General features: G+C 34.8%; 1 protein-coding gene across 3 annotated transcripts; it reads right to left on the reverse strand.

Annotated features, from left to right (window-relative positions):
* Positions 1–467: 467 nt before the first annotated feature.
* LOC112556098 (ubiquitin carboxyl-terminal hydrolase 37-like) lies at positions 468–19,260 on the reverse strand. Of its 3 annotated transcripts, none has more exons than XM_025224978.1 (21): positions 19,132–19,260; positions 18,268–18,447; positions 16,827–16,977; positions 16,307–16,508; positions 15,370–15,444; positions 14,833–14,961; positions 14,486–14,632; positions 13,988–14,122; positions 13,651–13,780; positions 12,485–12,777; positions 11,855–11,920; positions 11,171–11,302; positions 10,614–10,775; positions 8,655–8,714; positions 7,415–7,559; positions 7,013–7,190; positions 4,993–6,189; positions 4,410–4,546; positions 4,139–4,208; positions 3,560–3,698; positions 468–2,370 (listed from the first exon to the last, which is right to left on the reverse strand). In XM_025224978.1, the coding sequence occupies exons 2-21, from the start codon at positions 18,430–18,432 to the stop codon at positions 2,307–2,309; spliced, it is 3,777 nt and encodes a 1,258-aa protein (XP_025080763.1). In that variant the 5' UTR covers positions 18,433–18,447; positions 19,132–19,260; the 3' UTR covers positions 468–2,306. The 3 variants fall into 3 exon arrangements, with proteins under 3 accessions (XP_025080763.1, XP_025080589.1, XP_025080677.1); XM_025224804.1 differs by having other exon boundaries at positions 7,406–7,559; XM_025224892.1 differs by having other exon boundaries at positions 7,406–7,559; positions 18,268–18,444; positions 19,132–19,232.
* Positions 19,261–19,317: the final 57 nt, after the last annotated feature.

Here is a 19,317-nt window from a genome sequence, read left to right on the forward strand (position 1 = left end):
GCAAAACTAAGGCCAGACATTATAGGTCTGGGATGTGTGATAAACATAAAGAGTTTTATCTCCAGGAAAACAACCTGACCCATCCACATTCAAGCAAAAGGACAACTACAGTTACAACATGGGAGAAAAAAAAAGTAATATGTCTGGATAGTCTTCAGCTGAGTAACCACATTAAGTCACCCAATGACCTTTTGATGCCTCCATTAGAGTGTTGGGATTGTCAGCAACTAAGGCTACATTATGGGAAGCTAGTCCAGCCTTATAAACATATGTCACAGAGAAGGTCCTATTTTGGAAATGAGCAGTTTACAGTTTACTGCTGGACAGCAAGAGGACCCATTATTTTCTTCAACATCTATAAAAAAGACAAACTGCAAAGTACCTAGGGCAACTATTCCAGTTTGAAACATATGTGTACATAAATTCAATGTGGGATCTAGAATAACACTCCTGGAGCACAATAAAAAGTGTGACAAAAGTGTATTATTTATTCCTCATTGCACAACAAAACAGAACAGTTTTTTAAAACAATATAGAAATCATCGTGCAGCTATTAACTACATACAGTAATACTTATCTTTATAATATTTGCAAATAAAATGTCAAGAAATTTGCAATCAGTGTGCAATATGGGCAGTGTGAAAAGTGTTGCCCCCAAATCTGCATGGTTTTACTGGAAAAATGGCACTTCTTAAGACAATGTTTTCTATAAACTATAATTTTCTCTCCTTCATCCACACAAATACCCTCTCTTGCTTGTGCACTCAATTATTCAATCATTATCAATCAGCAAGAATCTTTTTTAAACACAATAAAGATAAGCCACTAAAGTGTGATGTTCACTCTAAAATAAATCTGAACAAGAACAATGTTCTTTGTTGCGTTCATGCCTGGAATTAGATTTTTGTTCATGTGTTTACTGTTAGTTGTCTTAGGAAAAAAAATACATTATGTACAATGCACTCCGTTTCTTTCGCTTACCATCTGGTTAACAAAATTAAAAATAGTTAATGCTGTCACGGTAGTTAGTTAAATAAACTCAGGCAATGTTTCCTTCTCAAGCAACAAACCTATTTATGCCGTCCTGCTGGTGATAGCTTTAGACAACAATGCTTTCAATGGAAACTTAGAAAAACAAACTGGCGCTCATAAAGTAAAAGCAAGGGCGCAAGAAGCCCTGAAATACTTTTTAAAAAAAAATCTTATTTAGAGAAAATTCTGCTTGAAATGCCACTATTCCCCACTAAATACATCAAAGCTTATCCAGATATGCACCAGCTGGCATAACTGATGAAATGACCAAGCAGGCAAATAAGTCTGAAAATTAATCCTGTCTGCACTCATTCAGACTAATCAGTTAGTGGTTAGTCAAACAAGTCTTGTTTCTAGTTTAATCTGGGTACTTAACCAGTGAAAGTCAAGTTTATTATTGGTTTATAAATTTTGCTCTCGACCAGGATATCGTGTTTTTTATCAGTAAAGTTCAGAGGTATTTGATGAATCCAAAAAAGCTATTATTCACCAATACCGGACAGAAATAAAGGAGATAAGAGTACCAAGAACATGTATGCTAAGGTAATTTGTGTAATTGCTGTTAAAGAACCAATTATTTTAAGTTATCTGTAAGACACTGCTAAAGCACCTTTAGAAATACATCCATTAGCGCAGAGAAATGCCAATATTTTAGCAATGGAAATTTGCTTTCCTTGTTATAAAATTACCGTGCATTATACTGGTTAAGATAGATACTTACATTACAAATGCCACAAGACAATGCAATGCATGTGTGGTTGAGCAAGAGAGAGAAGGAAAGCAAAGTGTGGGAGGAGAAAAAAAAAAGTTCTACAAAAGAATGATATCCAGAGTTTAAACAATCTTACAATTCTACTGGAAATAAACCAGTAAAAAGTCTGTGCAAACACAGATAACATGGTATTCATAATTTACAAAAACAAATAAATATCCTTGAATAATTTAATAAACTTCATATGATATTGGAAAGGTTAAAACAAAATATGTTTTAAGAGAGACATATAAGTGACTTTCTTAATGGAAGATGAAAGCATTCATTAAGCAGTTTATCATATGAAGTTTTGTATATTCTTACATATTGCAATGCCACAAGTATTCTCTTTCCAGCATACAATATTGTGACAATCCACCTTCAGTATAGCATTCTTAAACTACAGGTAACACAAGCATACTCCTCTTTTTCTATCTCATTCTCTTTTTCAAACACACACCAATTGCATATATGACAGCATGTTTCTGCAAAGCATATAGTACTCTTTCAAGACTATAATAGATTATCTTTTCTGCGCAAGTTCATTGCTCTTGGTACCCATGCTGAAGAATTCTTCATAGATATCCCTGAAAAAAAAACCCCAACAAAATAATTACCCTGCTGTAAAAGCATGAAATAGTCCACTAAGACAATGTGGGAGCAAGTGAAAGATGGAGAGAGGGATTTGATAGTGCATGTTGGATGGGCAAGACCACAAAAAGCTTAAATTAAAACAGATTTACAAAGTGTGATAATGAACAAAATACTGTATATGTTGCATATAAATGAATGTAATCATTCTGCTAGCCAGTGCCATCCAAATTTCTATATTAAATAAAGAATTTAAGGACGGCACTTTTCTTTTTCCATTTATGCTAATGATTTGAACAGCTCATGGAAAAATGCTGAGACATGTTAAAGCTAAATAGCCTTTAACATGTTTTCTTTAGGTAGGTGACAGAAACCCAAACCTTTACATGTACACACTTTTATAAATTTTGCTTTTCAGGACAAAAAGCGATGAAAACTAGCATGAACAACTGCAAGTCTAAAGTATCCAGCTGAACCATAGCATCCAGGAAATAGTAAAAAGTTTTCTAATGAACTCTAAGCTAAATTAAAAACAGTTTATGTACAAGCATGTGTATTATATACATTATATAACATGTAAAATGAGTATACAGTGATACCTCGGTTCTCGAACGCCTTGACTTTCGACCAAATCGGTATTCGACCAGGAAATTCGAGAAAATTTTGTCTTGGAATCCGAACAAATATTTGGAACTCGAACATCCGAACGTCCGAGATGAGCCGAGTTGAGCCGAATGGCGTTCATTCGGCCCATCGCGCCTTGCTTGCGTCATCAGTGACAATAACCATCCCCCTTCCCTCCTCCCTCCACATTCATTCCCTCCTGCCATAAAGTTTGGTACAGGTACAGTAAATGAAACACAATTTACTGTACTGTACAGTACATTTTTGATTTTTTTTTTTTTTTTTTTTTTGTTTTTGTTTTAATAAATACACTTTTATTTCTTATTTCTTGTTGAGACTCATGTTTTTCTACATATTATATACAAATTAGGCCAGTAAATAGGCATTTTCTGGGGCTTGGAACGAATTAATCCAGTTTCCATTATTTCCTTTGGGTTTCATTGCTTCGGTTCTCGAACAATTTGGTTCTCGACCGTCCTCCCGGAACGAATTATATTCGAGAACCGAGGTATCACTGTATATATTAAAATTTAAAAAATAGGGGAATTAAAAAAATCTTACTTGTTCAAGTAGAAGAAAATGTAGCCGCTTCTGGACCTGCTGGTTAAAACCTCTGACTCTGTAGTACAGCTAACCTTGCTGTCATCATAACTAAACCAAGCCTGCTTCTTCATATCAAAGGCATCACAAACATAATGTCCTAAAGAAAAATAAGCCCAAAGGTTAAATATGACAGCATCGATTATAATCCAGAACTTCAGTTACAGAAAATACATTTTACAGCGTACTGTCAACACAATGAAGATAAGCCTGTGTAAATATTTAAATCAGACTGGGCTATGGAAACTTAACAGCTCATTCATTTTGTTAATTCTGAAAGATGATTGTACAAGTAAAATTAAAACCTAAGAAAGATCAATCACTGTTGATTACACTTGAAGAGAATTAGCAACCAAGTATTAAAACCCCATCAGTCTTGAACATGCTGCAAGAACTCCACGTGCACAGTCAGCATCAACCAAGGCATACACTAAGCATTACCACCTACAAATCTAACACAACGTTCTTAGCACCCAAACTGATGCACACAATAAAGTAATTACAGACAGGAATAAAATAAATGTACAAAAATCTTATTACCTGAATCAGACATATCTCCCAGATGATTAACAACACTGACTAGCCTGTATGTGTAAGGTAGTATTCCTCTCTGATAACAGACAAGTGCATAAAATGTGACTGCACTGACACAATAAAGTCATAAACTAAATCTACAAGTTCTAAACAAATACACAAAATAAAACATGGCGACTTTTCATAGCATCACTTTAAGTTCGTTTGAACAATCAGACTTTTGCAAACATTTTGGCAACAATTGTCAAACCATAAGAGGTAGGTAGGGCAATCTTACTTCCATTTCTGAAACTTTGGCCTTATGCTCAGCAATCTTATCCTCCAGATTGTTATCCAGTTGTAATGTCTGACATGGAAGGCTGTTGTCATGAGGTAGAATATTCTCTTTCTCCTCCATGACTTCTTTCTGCTTGGCTATTCAAAAACAAAGATTGAAAAAAAACCCACACAAACCTTACTATAGAGTAATAGGTGGACTCTCTTTGTTTGACTGTATCTTTGTTCTTCCTGTTTTAAAACCAGCCCCCCACCATAAAAAAAAGTATTGAAGCTGTTATCTATGCATAATTGATTTGTATCATGTACATTTGAAGGCTGGTCTGATATTTTACTAGTCTTCTCACTATATGCACCAGTGGAATGTAAAAATTTGACAAGGATTAATTTACCAAAAATGTACAAATTATTCAGCAATCATGAAAGAAATCTGAAATGTTTTCTAAATCAATAAACCACTGTCATTTTATATTTCAAGCATGCAATGTAATGGGAACAGAAATAAAAGTATGGCGGACGAATCTATTAACATTAATAAAAATGATTTTAGTGTTCTGGACATTTATAATTAACATATGACTTACCCTTCTGCACTGAAGCTAAGAAGCCTGGTACAGATGACTCCTCATGATTTGTAATGAGTGGTTCACCAGCCACCATACAACATTCTCTCCTATCGTGTGACCTATCCTCTCTGACCTTAGAAATGCAGGCAACATTTTCTAAAGAAATATCAGAATGTCTTCCATCCATACTGGATTTTTCTTCAACTGTGGACAAAACTGCACTTGCTTCCAAGGCACCAGACTCTTTAAGAATATGGTTTTCCAAAGGCCAACTTGAGCGACTTTCAATCACCTCACTTTTTAGTCTTTTTACTCTAGGATATTGACATACATTTTTACAATCTGAAGCTTTATTAGAGTTTGCGTCTGACTTTTGTAAGGTTGCAGCAGATGTTCCTGTCTGATCAAGAATGGATAACAAAGAACCTCGGAAGCATGCTATTGAAGGCAATTTGGATGACAATGGAGATTTGTCAAGTCTGTCCTGATTGTTTTCTTCTGCCACATTTTCACTCCCTGAAGCTTTATGGCCATCAGAACTTTCACTAAACTTTGATGAGTTTTCTGATGTCCCAGTCAAAAAACCATCTTGAATATTAACACTTCTGTGACCTTGAAACACACCAGCATTCAGTCTTGATCCTTCTTTAGACGGTGATCCAGAGTTAGTCCACTCAGCATCAGCATCCCAAAAAATATCATCCGGACCTCCTTCAATACTAGAGCCACTCAGAGATTTTGTAGCACCTGTTGACTTGGCAGAATCAATGACCTTTGAGACAATAGTTTTGTGTATAGTGTCCCTGGTAGAGTCTCTAGGTTTGTCTGATTCAAACAATTTAGCAGTGCTTGGCGTGCTGGTTTTGTATGTTAATCTTCCATCAAATTCCTCTGTTTCCTGAGATCCCTCCCTGATGTTTTCGGTGCTCTTTTGCCTTTGTGACAGCAAAAGAGAAGATATCTGGGTGTCTTTAGGATTGAGGGCCTGAATGTAATTCTTGCTGCAGTCTTTTGACTTCCTTGTATACAATTTATCTTGAGAAACCAAGCATTCCTGAGGTGCTTGAGCAGACAGCGGTGGTGATGAGGAGGGGGTGAAGTGTTCTGAGGGGGAGACTACATTTATGCATGAGGAAGGTGAAGCAAGACTTCGATTGATTGCTATTGCAATTTGCTGATCCAGTGTCATCTTCTCCAGATCTGATTCTGCAATATCTGGACAAATAAAACATACACTTCTTTCTGTCACCACAGCCAGCATAGTATAATTGGAACAATTATTTATTTACTGACTAGCAACCATAAATTCAAAACAAAATATTATTTTTTATTATTCAATGAAGACAGCTTTAGTCAAGCCTTCACATTTGACAGTTTGAGATTTTCTCCCCTGAATGTGGCTCAAAGCCAGAGGCACTCCACACTTTTGATATAACCTTCAAAACCCTTTGAATAATCAGATGAAAAAAAAAATCCATGATCTACATCAAGATTACAAATACAAATCATTTTAAAAAGTACATGAAATTTACTGTAGCAAATCCATGTGAAATAGGGCAAGTGAACTGATTTGAAAAGTGCAGGAAACATTTAGGCAAAAAGAGGTACCAATGCACAAAATTAAAATTCTTCTGTCAAGAACCTACAGAAACAAAATAATTATAAAAAAAACCCCAAACATTCTACTTAGCCATATGTTCTCTTCTTTGTTTAGTGTGTTCAAAAACAGCGAATTGACAATAGCTTCAAGACATACAATATTTAATTGGCCACTTTCTGCTTAGGGAGGGGCTAATGATAAGAGAAAATAAATCCGAAAGCCATGAGGATAAGGGTGAGAACTACATGAGGTGCATATATATATATGTTTTAAAAAAAAAACTTTACACATGGTCTGACAGATTATCTTTTTCATACATGTTTTTTCTTCAGGACCTGCTACGTGAAAAGCCTTACCACAGTTGTAAACTCCAATCATAATATAAAGCTCCCATTACATTAGGCATGATAAGAGAATAACAATTCAGTGCTAAGTTACCTGCAGTTGTGTCCATCTCAGCATGAACTGTATTCCAGGCAGCATTGTTGTTGGCATCCTCTTCAACATTGATGCTGCCAGTGGTGTAGCTGTGGTCAAAGCCTAGAGGGCTGACCTCCTTGAGACTCAGGGCCAAAGCCTGCTTCAGTTGTTTCTCTTCCTCATCTAGCAAGTCAATCTGCACATTTCATTATACAATTAACTGTCAAATGGTGTCTTTTAAAAATTGTTTTACCCATTAGTCTAGAGTTACTAACTAAAAAAAAAAATCATATTTTTAAAGTTCCACGAAACAAAAAGTGAACATTCTGTTACATGAGCTACAGCTCTTTCCTGGTAATATTCACAAGCATCTTTCATGGTGAAATACACTTCTCACACATTTGTATTAACCTGGCTTACAAAGTTGTTATGTTCAAGTCCTTTCTTGTCATGACTGGCTAGACTCTTGGTTTGTTGCTCGTCTCCAGCCAAACTACAATGCCTGCTGTTTGGTTCATCACCAAAAAGACGACGCACTTTCAGATTTGGCTGCTCATCAACGCTTCTGTAAACAATTAAAATACTATGCAATTTCTTTGACTAAAATTGAGTTTAAAGCAAAACTTGGCTTAAGACAGATTATATTTTATACTTGTCAAAAACAAAAAAAATCTGATCCTTTGAAATGACTGAAGATTTGGGGTCACTTTTTGCTTTTAACCTTTGCTCGATGCATCTGATAAAAAAAGATTTAAACAGCAATTGCAAATGAAAATAACTGGTTGGGTATAATGCACATTTAACAGTCAATGGCTGACACAATTTAAATAAGAAAAAAAACTTTTTAAATAATTAAAGCATTTTAAAAGACAAGCAAGGCAATATACTGGCTAAGGCAAACATGTCTAAAGGTACTTAAAAGATCCTGATAAAATTATGGGGAGCACATAACAAAATCTTTCATTTGTAGTTCCATTATTATTTTACTTTAACCTAAATTGAAGACCTGAATAAGAAGCATAACCTCTATTTTGTGCTTAACATTTTTGGCCAAAAAGAACAGCTGTAGCGTTTCCTATCATGTAAGAGAAAGCCAAATCCCATAAAGTAGATTTGCCAAGACAGTCTTCAAAAAAAAAAATTTGGCATCAGGAATCTGAAGATGTAAAATAGTTTAGATCTACGATCTTTTTACGATATTTTGTAAATAAACCAGACATGTGGAAGCTGCTATTTTGTCATTCTTTGCAATCAAATGTCAGTGATAAAGTTTACCATGCATAAAACATGACAGTAATAATTAAAACAGTTTCTTGATATCAAGAAGCAAGATTGCAATGATATTAACAAATGTACATACATCTGTACTTTGCAAGTGATAAGATCTCCAGTAATTTTATATGGGGGTTCTGTAAGCCCCCAAGAATTTAAAATGGCAGTCTGAAAATCCCTTGCATTTTATGGATGGATAAACTCTGAATTGTATCTGAAGAAGAGATGGTTGGTAGTGATGCAGAAAAAAAAATAGAAATAAGGGATCAGAAACAGGAAAAACCAAAAACACTTTAGAGAGAACAAATAAATCTTATTTTTAAATTTAACCTTTAATACACAGTAATATATAACTGTATTTCAGTTATTAGACAAGAATGACCCATACTGTGCCAGATGTGGAGGCTTGCGCCTTTTATAGCTCGAGTCTGATGACAGCTTGGATGGACTGAGACACACAAAAGCACAAGAATTAACAAAACCATTTGTCACAGAAACTCTTCGTTTAGCGATAAAAAGTGGACAGTTAGTAAAAGTAAACATAAAATAAATGACAAAGTCACATCAAGGTAAAGTCTATCTTCAGAATGCTCTGACTTAAATTTAAAAAATGTTGAATGTAAAAAGAAAGCCATAATTTATTGCTTTAACTTATAAAATAAAAGCTACCTAGAATAACCTTCTAGCTATCAAATGTTCCTTCCTGGAAACAAGTTGAAAATGACAATTAAGATAAATGAATCACATTAACTGAAAATGTACAAAAGGAAGTGTTAAATCTAGGTACGAGGGCAGTATGCGGGGGTCGGTGGGTAAAGTGGATGTGGGGTTGAGCTATTCAGCTGCTTTTATAAAGACAGTGTAAAGAGAAAGAGTGAAAACGATATAAATTGCCGCAACAGTAAATCTTAAAATGGCAGGAGAAAAATTAATATTATATGTCTTACAGATAGCAAATGATTAAAAACTATGTTGTATGATATATGAAGACAGAACTTTGTGCTGACAGCAAACTCAACAGTATGCAGCTGACGTTTTGTATTAGGATTTTCACACAAACGACATGCTTAATCAGCTGGATCCTGATATTACATAGTGGGTATAAAAGTGAGAGCATAAGTGTCCCTGCGACAAGCAAAGCAACTGCCTACAGTGGCAACTCGAACTTCTTTGCAAGGCTTGGAGAAAAGTAAAGTAAAAGATGTGTGCTGCACTGTCAGGCATTAATTCCAAAATAACAGTGGGAGGAGGGAACAAGACATATTTTAATAAATGTATTAATAATATTCATTAAGCTGTTACACAATATTTTGTAACAGGAATGAATCGTTGGAGAAACAGAAACGTGCCTATTGTCTTTAAATTTCATTGTGATATGCTTACCAGATCCTCTATATATATATAGAGAGAGAACAATAAAGAAGAAATAATTTTTGTTACAGCTTTGACAAATGACCCTTCTACATCCCCATCAACCACATACACACAAAAGAGAGAAGAATTTTCTTTGCATCAGATAAGCCTGTCTCCATATCATTTAAGTATATTGTTATTGTTGTTTTAAGCTTTCTATTTATTAAAAGCCCATATAATTATTAAATTAGGATTTTAGTTGTGCTAACCAATAAATATGCTGCTCATGAAGAAGCTACTGCACATCTTTGGTTGAAATGAGTGAAAACAATGCTCCACCCCTTCTGTGTACTTCTCCTCACTGGGGAAGAGAGGTGTTGATAGTAGCAGCTGACAAATGTCCTCTTTGCCAGCACGCAGTTAAATGTGGAAGAGTCAGACACAGACAGACTGTGCAAGACTTTCACACGTTAAGCAGACTAAGTCATGCTTCACTTTCATCAATTTGCTTTGTTTCCTCTACCCAATACCTAAAAATTACTATTTTGGCAAGAGCAGATAACAGTGAAAGTGGCTCAGAATTTCTCTTTGATTTTAAATTGATCTCTCTCGATGTTAAGGAAGCTGAAATTGTTAAGCTCATAGAAGATGCCCACAATGAAAGAATCCTACAAACCAAGCCATGCACATAAGCTTCCCCTCTCCCCCGTGCTCCCTAGTAAGAAAGCTGCTAAATGCTGATTGGATGTTGACATAGGTCACCAACCGTGACGAGATACCCTCATTTTCTTAGGACAAATATAGGAAAGGTATTTATGTTAATGGTGATGGTATTAGCAAAGATACCATTTGTATTTGTTTGTAGAAAAGTCATATTGTTGATGACTGATTGGTGATGATGATGATGATGATGATGATGATGATGGCGATGATAACAATAACCATGGTGATCGTGACCATACCAATCAGAATCAAATCAAAATGAATAAGCAACCTGCTAGTTGTCACACAGGCAAAGGGCATGTGTGGTTGAGTGGTCTGGTCACAGTGATCCCACAAGGATATGAACTGAGGGATGTGTATCTGCTGTCGCATTTTGCTATTTTGTGACATGCCAGCATCATATGTGTAGCGCTTCAGATGAAGTATCAGCACTCTGCATCAACAAAGGTCAAGATCCTAAACATTTGGCTTAATGTGGTACTTAATCAAAGCATTTACCTAAAGCTTAAGGCAACTTCAAGCAATTTTTATAATTTTAAACTTCCAGGAGAAAATAAAAAACAAATTATGTAAGTAGCATTTTTTTCCTTAGGTATGGGGCACCAAAATCCCCCCTATGCAGGTACCTAAAAGATCTTTAACCACTCACACTATCAAATATCTGGCTACATTTGTGTGATCTTTTATGCAACACTCTTTGTGCAGATATCTTTTAAAACTAAGAAGAAAATGTAACAATAAGTATCTTCTTTCCAAATGTTGAAAATTGAGTCAAAAACAATAATGCCCCTGACAAAAATTAGAATATTTAACAGGAAACTTGCCTACCTTGGCACCTTACTAAATTTGTGAGACACATCTGCCTTTTTGTGTCCACATTTTTCACACGTATACTCTATTGTTTCTTTCTGGAAGAAGACGCTGAGTGCATCCTGAAGTGATATTTGAGCCCCAGAAACACTGAAACAGTCATGTGGATTAGCCAAAAGAAAGTTAACCTTTCATCAAAATAAATTTTATAAAAAGTGTTTGAAGTACTGAAATTACTCTCGACTGACACAGAATACAATTGAAAATCTAAAGCTGGTAAAAGAATGATAATGCGATCATTAAAAGCTGAAGATGTGCATGTACAAATCTTTATAAGAAACTGAAGAGTTTATTCACTGTTGTCAGTTTTAGGTATTTTGCTTAAAATTCACTTTAAGGGTGACACTTAAACTTGGCTTGGGGGAAGTACTGTAGAGGTATTTTGGTGGTTGTTGGGTTAGTCTGGTGTTAAGTTGGAGGTGGTACTAACCACACAGATTGTATGGTTGATAAGAGATTTCTGATGATAGGATAGAAACTGAATATTTTTCTAAGTTCTTGATTTGGAAATTGGACATTGTGCTTATATAGTTACAAACTATAACTTTTCTCTTCGTTGTATGTGCGTCTTTGTGTGAGTGAGAGAAAATATTAGAAAATACTTATGCAGCTATTCAGTAATAAATGAGAAAGAATACTCACCAACTAGATGGTATATCGACTGATAAATCATTAAACTGCTCAGCTTTATGTACAACCTCTTCACAACTGTGAAATCAGAAAAAAAAGATGTGAAATGACTACTTAATATCATCAGTGAGTGTAATAAAAAATGTGTATGGTAGCAATTTGAATGCCAGAAACGGTGCAAAACATTTGGCAGTAGAGTGAGGAATAATATGTTCTCCTACTCTGCCGCTTGACTACTGACAAACAAGTAAAAATTTACACCAAGATCCAACCCTCTACAAAAAACAACAAAAAAAAAACAACCCCACATTACAAGGGCACTATTTATGAAGTGAGAGTAAGTTGTTTTCCCAGGATAAAATGGTGAAAAGGAACAGTGTCTTGTTTCTGAAGTTATAAAGCAATGTTCAGACCCAGAGACACTACTTCATGTTTCTTTTTCTTACAACACCTTTGTCACTGCTTTATAACTACAGTTCCAGGAGTAAACCAACAAATGCGAGATCTGGATACCACTTTATAACTTTGGAAACAAAGCACTTGTCTTCAAGTTTCCGATGTTGCCCCAGGGTAACGAATTTCCCCTATTTCATAACTAGGGCCCCATAAGGGAATAAGACAGACAATGCATCTTAGTCTCACCTTAGACATTCAATACTATGAACAACTTCAAACTCAAAGTTGGCCAAAGTAGGGTTGGCTATCAGAAGGTTTGGATGTTTTTTAATGACTGATTCTGGGGTCTCAGCAGCATCGCGTCTGTTGTTTGGTGGTGATGTTTTGTCTTTCACTGGTGTAGCAGTAGGTGTTACACTGGCTGTGTCTGCCATATTAATAGCAAGATGACAGTCGCCATTTACATCTGATGTTTTGGAGGCCTTAATCATTTCTTCTTTTAGCTGATCAAGCACCTGACCAAGGAACTCATGTGCATCCTGATAATGATGAAATCACAATATGATGAGTACATATTTATAACATTTAATTTTTTTTCTTGAGTTTTATGCTCTATTGAATATTTTTAAAGAAAGTTTTTGATTTATACATAATAATATTATTAAATGCAAAATTTATATAACACATGCTCACACTCACAAGGAGCATCCTCTTAGTGCTTAAGAACAAGAATAAGACATAAGCAAATACAAGGGACAGAAGAACAAGCAAACAACATGTCAATGATGGAAGAATAAATAACAACACTGATAACAGATAAAAGACAAATATAAAAAAATGTAAATTCCTAACTAGGGAATATAAATGTTCAACAATATTTTTAAGACAGTAAATTTCTACTTTGTTACGAGCAACATTGATGCATTTTTTATCCCTTTGTGAAAAACATTTACAATAGAAAAAGATATCTGGGCTTGCTGTTTGTGCTTTATACCATACTATCAACTAAGGTTACATAATAATGAGAAAGTCACATTTTTTAAATGTCAAAAAAAAAAAACAAAAAAAAAAAAACAAGACCTGAAGGTGATACAATATTACAACCACTAAACAAAATGACCTGACTAAAAAGGGAAAATAATATAAAAGTAGTGTGTTAAAAAAGTGTGTTGTGGTCCCTGCAAAGACCACAATTAAACAAAGGCTATGAATTAAGTTAAAACTTTAACTCTGATGGTTAAAGTTTTATATTTAAAAGCGAAAATATGGTTGATGGCGGACCTTGAAAGTTAGCTTCCAGGGTGGTCTCTATATAGTAATGTCATCTGGTAAAGTACAAGGAAAAGAAAAATAAAAAGTTTTGATGTAAACCATAAGTTAAAAATCTTTTGGCAAACTAAACAAAGGCTTACATGCTGCTGGCTGCCTGAGAAGCGCTTTGCTGTGGATGATATTGCCCTCTTGACATTTCGCAGCAGCTCTGTTTTCTGCATCTCAACCAACTGTGGCTTTCTTCGGCCGTACAAAAGCTTGGTCATGGCACTAAAGCAGATAGACCAAAAGCCGAATTAAGCCTAATTTTGACACAGGTTGCATCTTACTAAATAACCCTCTTTTAGTATGATTTCCAAGGCAAGGAGAACATAAAAGAAGAATAATATGGAGAATATAAAATAATTTTAACATACTCTCTCAAAAATAGCTAACCCAAAATATGAGGGGAAAAAACCCCACTTTAAACAGCCTTACACTGCAAGAGATCCGTTGAAGAGAACTCGGTTGTGGGCTCTGCATGAAGCTGTGAGGTCAGTAGCAAAAGTGTCTAGGCTGAATAAAGACTGTAGGATAGCATTCATGTAGCAAGTATTTCCAATGTTGGCAAATCTGTTTGGACAAACACAGACACAGTTAACAGCCAAATAAAAAGACAGCATTGAACACCACCACACATCTGCAAAAAAGACATAAAGTGACATCTCTATTATAAGCAAGAAGAACAGAAAAATACTGTTTCAGGATACTGGAATTTATTATCAACAGTAACCACTGAAATTAAATGGAGTTGATCTCGACTGAAACTGAAGTTGATGTCCTTTTAGTGTTTTAACAAATAAAAACAATACCCAGTAGCTTTATCTAACGTATTTCAGTTTTTAAGCATCATGGGTACTTTCTTGACACTGCAACATTTTTGTATTCAGGGCAGAGAATTAGTTTCATGGAAAAGTATGCACTGTGGCACCTTACCCATGAAGTTCAGGTGTGTTCTCTTTGCTACTGTATGATGACAGATTAGGCTTGTTCCAAGAATAAGTAACATTAGCACCAAGCTGGGTTTTGTTTTCTGAAAATGGTGCTGGACTTGGAGAGGAATTTATTAGATTAGGAGTTCTCCTGTAAATAAAGAAAAAACTTTCTCATGTAAATTAAAGAGTGAACAAACTGAATGCATGCAAGTATCTGTACACAGGACAAAATTCTGTTCTGACACATTTTTTAGTGATATATATATATCTCCCAGGCCAAAAATAGAGGGTTTCCTATAACCATTTTTTTATTTGTCTCTTATTCTAAGTTTAAATCCTATGACTCACCTTGCAATTTTTTTAAAAGTTGTATGTAAAGAAGCAGTAGTACTTCCATAAAAACTGGAACTTGACACCTGCAATGGCAATCTTTCTGCTTTCTTGCCTTGCCTGTCTGTTTCTGTACTTATAGGTCCCCTGAAAACATCACTTTTGATGCTCAAACTAAGATTTTCATCAAATATTTTAGACTTGTTTAAAGAAAAGTATAGAAGTGTATAGGAGTTTCTTCTTTTTCTCCAAAAGTAAACATGATGCAGGAAAGAGGAAAAAACAAAAGCAACGATAAAGTATATATATATATTAGTAATCTGTCACTTTAACATTAAATTTAAATAGATAATGACATCACCTATTTAAAATATTAATCAGTGTTTACATATGCACTATTATTATCTTCAAGACATCTATTACCATCACGTGCCTTCCTGTGCAACAAGATGTGTTAAACATTATGTGGCAGGTCTAGAATTATGGTAGATAATATGTTAAAAAAATGTTTCTCTCGCTTATTTTAGACTTAAAAGTTTAAAGATGAACTCATACCTGAATTGATTCTCCTTGCTTTCTTCATCAAGTTTTTGAGATTTTTCCTGGCATGACCTTCTATTCTCCTTCATACTGAAAATAAGTTTGTTGAAAACAAAAACTTTACAACATGAATATTTATGAAGAAACTAATGTGCAACAGGACATGTTTTAATGTGTACCTAAAGAAATCACATCCACATATATGTTAACAAGCTAGTGTTACTAATGTCTCCCTTTACTGGATAAGTAACTGCAGATTACACATAAATAGAAATCTGCAAAAAAAATAAAATAAAATAAAAATAAATAAATAAGAAACCAACTTAAAAAAAAAAATGAAACCCTTGTCGCTTGTGATCTCAGCAACGCTTTTGTATTAAGCTATACCTTTGTAATCCCACTTTTAATTCTTTCTTTTTTTAACTCATTGTAAACATTTTTGAAAATACTGTTGGCTGAATAGAGCAAGATATGTTATGCAGCACATCATCCCTTGGTGTATAGAAAGTGTGAATAAACAAACAAAACCTTTAGAGTGCATTTAGGCATGAAATAAAAGCATACTTAAAGAAATAAGTCAATAAATACAACTGGGTATCACAGAAAATACAAATTGCACAGGGTTGTCAAAGATTTTCTTCACTGTTGGTTGATCTTTCTTTCCTTTTCCCTCATTTTTTTTCTCTCTCTCTAGTGCAATCCTGTTCTCACTTCTTCTGACATCAAATTTAAAAATGATTAAATTTCGAGTAGGTTTATTTTGCTAATATAAGACCAACCTCATTAAATCTTCTACTATATTTTAAAAAAATAGACTTTATCTAAATCTAATGAAAAATGTGTGTCAAGTCATGATTTAAATTTTTGCAGTCTGAACAAATGAGCAGCACTCTAGAAATGTTTAAAGACATCTATAACTGCGGCCTATGCCAAGACTGCGAGGATGACTTACCTTGTAAACCGCAAAGGAGAGGTTCCTGGACTGCTGTCAGGTGTTGGAATGCTCACAGGAACACGCTGATCCGAAAGAGATTTAGCTTCTTTATCATGTGAGTGACTGCGCACATGACTGGGACTCTGATGGATTCTGTTTTGGGGAGGGGGCATAGAGCACCCAACTTCAGCACGATTTCTTCCCAACAGCTTGCCATTAGCTGTGGAGACATGAAAAAGAAGTAAATCTAAATTAGTGGTGCCCAACCTTTTCTTGCCCGATGGCCAGACTACACATGATACAAAGCATAAGCATTTTTGTGCATAATGTCAAAATGCAGTTGCTGGACAAATAAGAAAGTACTCAAACCTATCACAGAGCATTAACAACTGGAAATCAAGTAATTTTTTTCATTCTAGGGCAATGAAACGATAAACGATTTCATAAGTCAGAAGACCACTGTTTTCATCAAACTTGGACAAAATACTAGTGATATAATGCTTTCCACTGAAAAACAGTTTTTCAAAAAGAGGATTACCCGAGAGACTGTGAAGAATCCTGTTAACGTCATCTTCCAATCTGTTTGGATCACTAATCGACTGCCGAAAATGCAAGATTAGGTCTGATTTAAAGCCAATGATGACTCGAGATGATTTTAAGCTGCATTCTTTGACATTTTCAACACTGATCTGGGGGGAAAAAATAGAACAACATTTGTAAAATTAAATAATGATTTTTGTTCTGCATAAATGACCCTAATAAATAACCAATTTAGGTCAGGTTCCACCTTTTGGTTAATTTTATACTTTACATGGACATGAGGAAATATTCTCATTCTCTTGTCTTTTCAATTTCATCTATTTCAATATTTCTTTTGCTTCTTCATATTAAGCAAGAGATATACTTACTGTAACTGTTTATACAGTTATAGTAATACAGATGTATTACAAATGCATCATACAAAATGGCATTGTTTTGTAACTGAAACATATTAGCTAAACAAAAGAAATAAATATAGACTTTAGGAGAATTAAAGATTTTGTTGAGCCCAGTATGATACACAGTAAACCTGTTAAAACTGTTAACTCTTTCAGATACTTGGGGACTGTTTTTAATTGCCATTTAAACACAAAAACACATTATTAAACATGGCCAACAAAGAATTTACCTTCTGCGTAAGCTAAATAATTTTTCAGTTAGTCAAGCAATCTTAGGCTATTTCTACCAGTCATTTATTGAGTCTTTTATCTTTTTCATTTGTATGCTAGTTTCACAATCTCTCTGTCCATGATAGGAATACTCTAAACAGTATTGTCCACACCTGTTCTAAGATAATTGGTATCAGACAATGGGACTTAGTTTCTTTCTGTGACCAACAAATAGTAAGGAAAGCTTCCCGCATTTAGTCAATACCTGAACATGTACTTACAAGAGAATTTGTATTACTAAGCTCAGGTAAATGTTATGCCATGTCTATATGTAAAAGCAATAGGCACCTGAAATCATTTGTGCCATCTGAAGTCCAGCTGCTCAATCTCAGATGAATTGTCAGTGGTGTGTGTATGTGATATTGTAGGTGTGCATATGAATGGCCTTGACTTAAGTATATTTATATTATTGTCATTTGCCCATATCTTTCTCATTTGCTCATATTTTCCACTTGCTGACACCTTTTTTAATGCTGCATCTTGTAACAATTTTTTAACTTTCATTTTTGGGACTAGAACACCTTCCCATGTTCAAAATGCCTACTGGGACAAATAAAGTTGGTCATTGTCATTGTCATAAAGGTTGCTTCACCCCTATCACTGAATGTGTGTATAATTTCTATTGCTGATAGGATAATACTGATTTATTATATTTAATATATTATACTTAAAAAATTAAAGAAAGACATAAAAATGATAATTAGCACAAAGGCAAATAAACCCTAACCCTGATTTTGCTTGTTTGTTTTGTGCGTGTGTGTGATTATTTACCTCAGACTGCTTGTAGACCCTTTGTGGATTTGCATCCAAATGTGTCTTCAAGTACAGAATTCCTTCTGATTCTTCCAAGACAATAAAGCCCCTTTTCCAATCATTACTGTTGCTTCTGAAGCCCAGGTACTTAAATTCTCCACTATATCTCTTGGGAGGTAGCATGATGTCCCTTTTCTTCTAAATAAATAAAAGGAGGGTATAACGTTGACACTTGCAGTTTAATATTGCCATTTAACACTGCAGTATGATATCCACAAAATGTGCAAGAACTTTGATTTTAGCATTTTACACTGCACATTAAAGACTGCAATATATACGAATGTCACATTCATCTGACACTAGAGCGAATGCTAACCGTGTTTTTAGTTCATTCAAACCGAATTTTCGAACATTCCGAAAGCACTATTCTATTCCTTCTAGCCGTTTACTTCGCTGCAAAATTGTCTTTGATACATTATTAGCAATGCTTCAGATCACACACCTGTCTTTCATTTTCTTCCCTTAAACACACTTGTGCTAATATTTGTTATGCAATCAATCATATATTCATAGTGTTGTTATCACACAGACTAAAATATTAAAATATGGCATAAATTACTGTAAGCCTAGAAATCTATCTTAGCTGTTGAGACAAAAAGAAGACAACGTTTGATTTCTAACTCTGTTTCACGATCATCGTCACTAAAACCGTGCCAACAGTACGATTATGGCAAAGCAATAAATTTGTTCAAACTGAAAACAGGTGTTACTTAGTTTTACTTTATAGGTCGTCAGTGATCTCGTGCATAAATTCCTGCCAATACATCTTCCCTGCCCACAAAAGAATGAGGAAACAATAACTCAAAACATTAAACTGTTTACCTGCTGTTTTAAAAATTATATGTAAATCGTCCTGCGAACTATCCAGGAACGGAAGACGTACTCCATATTTCAAAACATACACACGAACACCGCCATCTTGCAGACAAACTTTCGCGGGGTAATTCTACCGGAAGTTGTCTTCTTTTTTCCTTCTTGGCCAATCCACGTGCTTGTAACGAAAAGTTG

This window comes from Pomacea canaliculata, linkage group LG1, assembly GCF_003073045.1.
Source record: "Pomacea canaliculata isolate SZHN2017 linkage group LG1, ASM307304v1, whole genome shotgun sequence".
Lineage (NCBI taxonomy): Eukaryota > Metazoa > Mollusca > Gastropoda > Architaenioglossa > Ampullariidae > Pomacea > Pomacea canaliculata.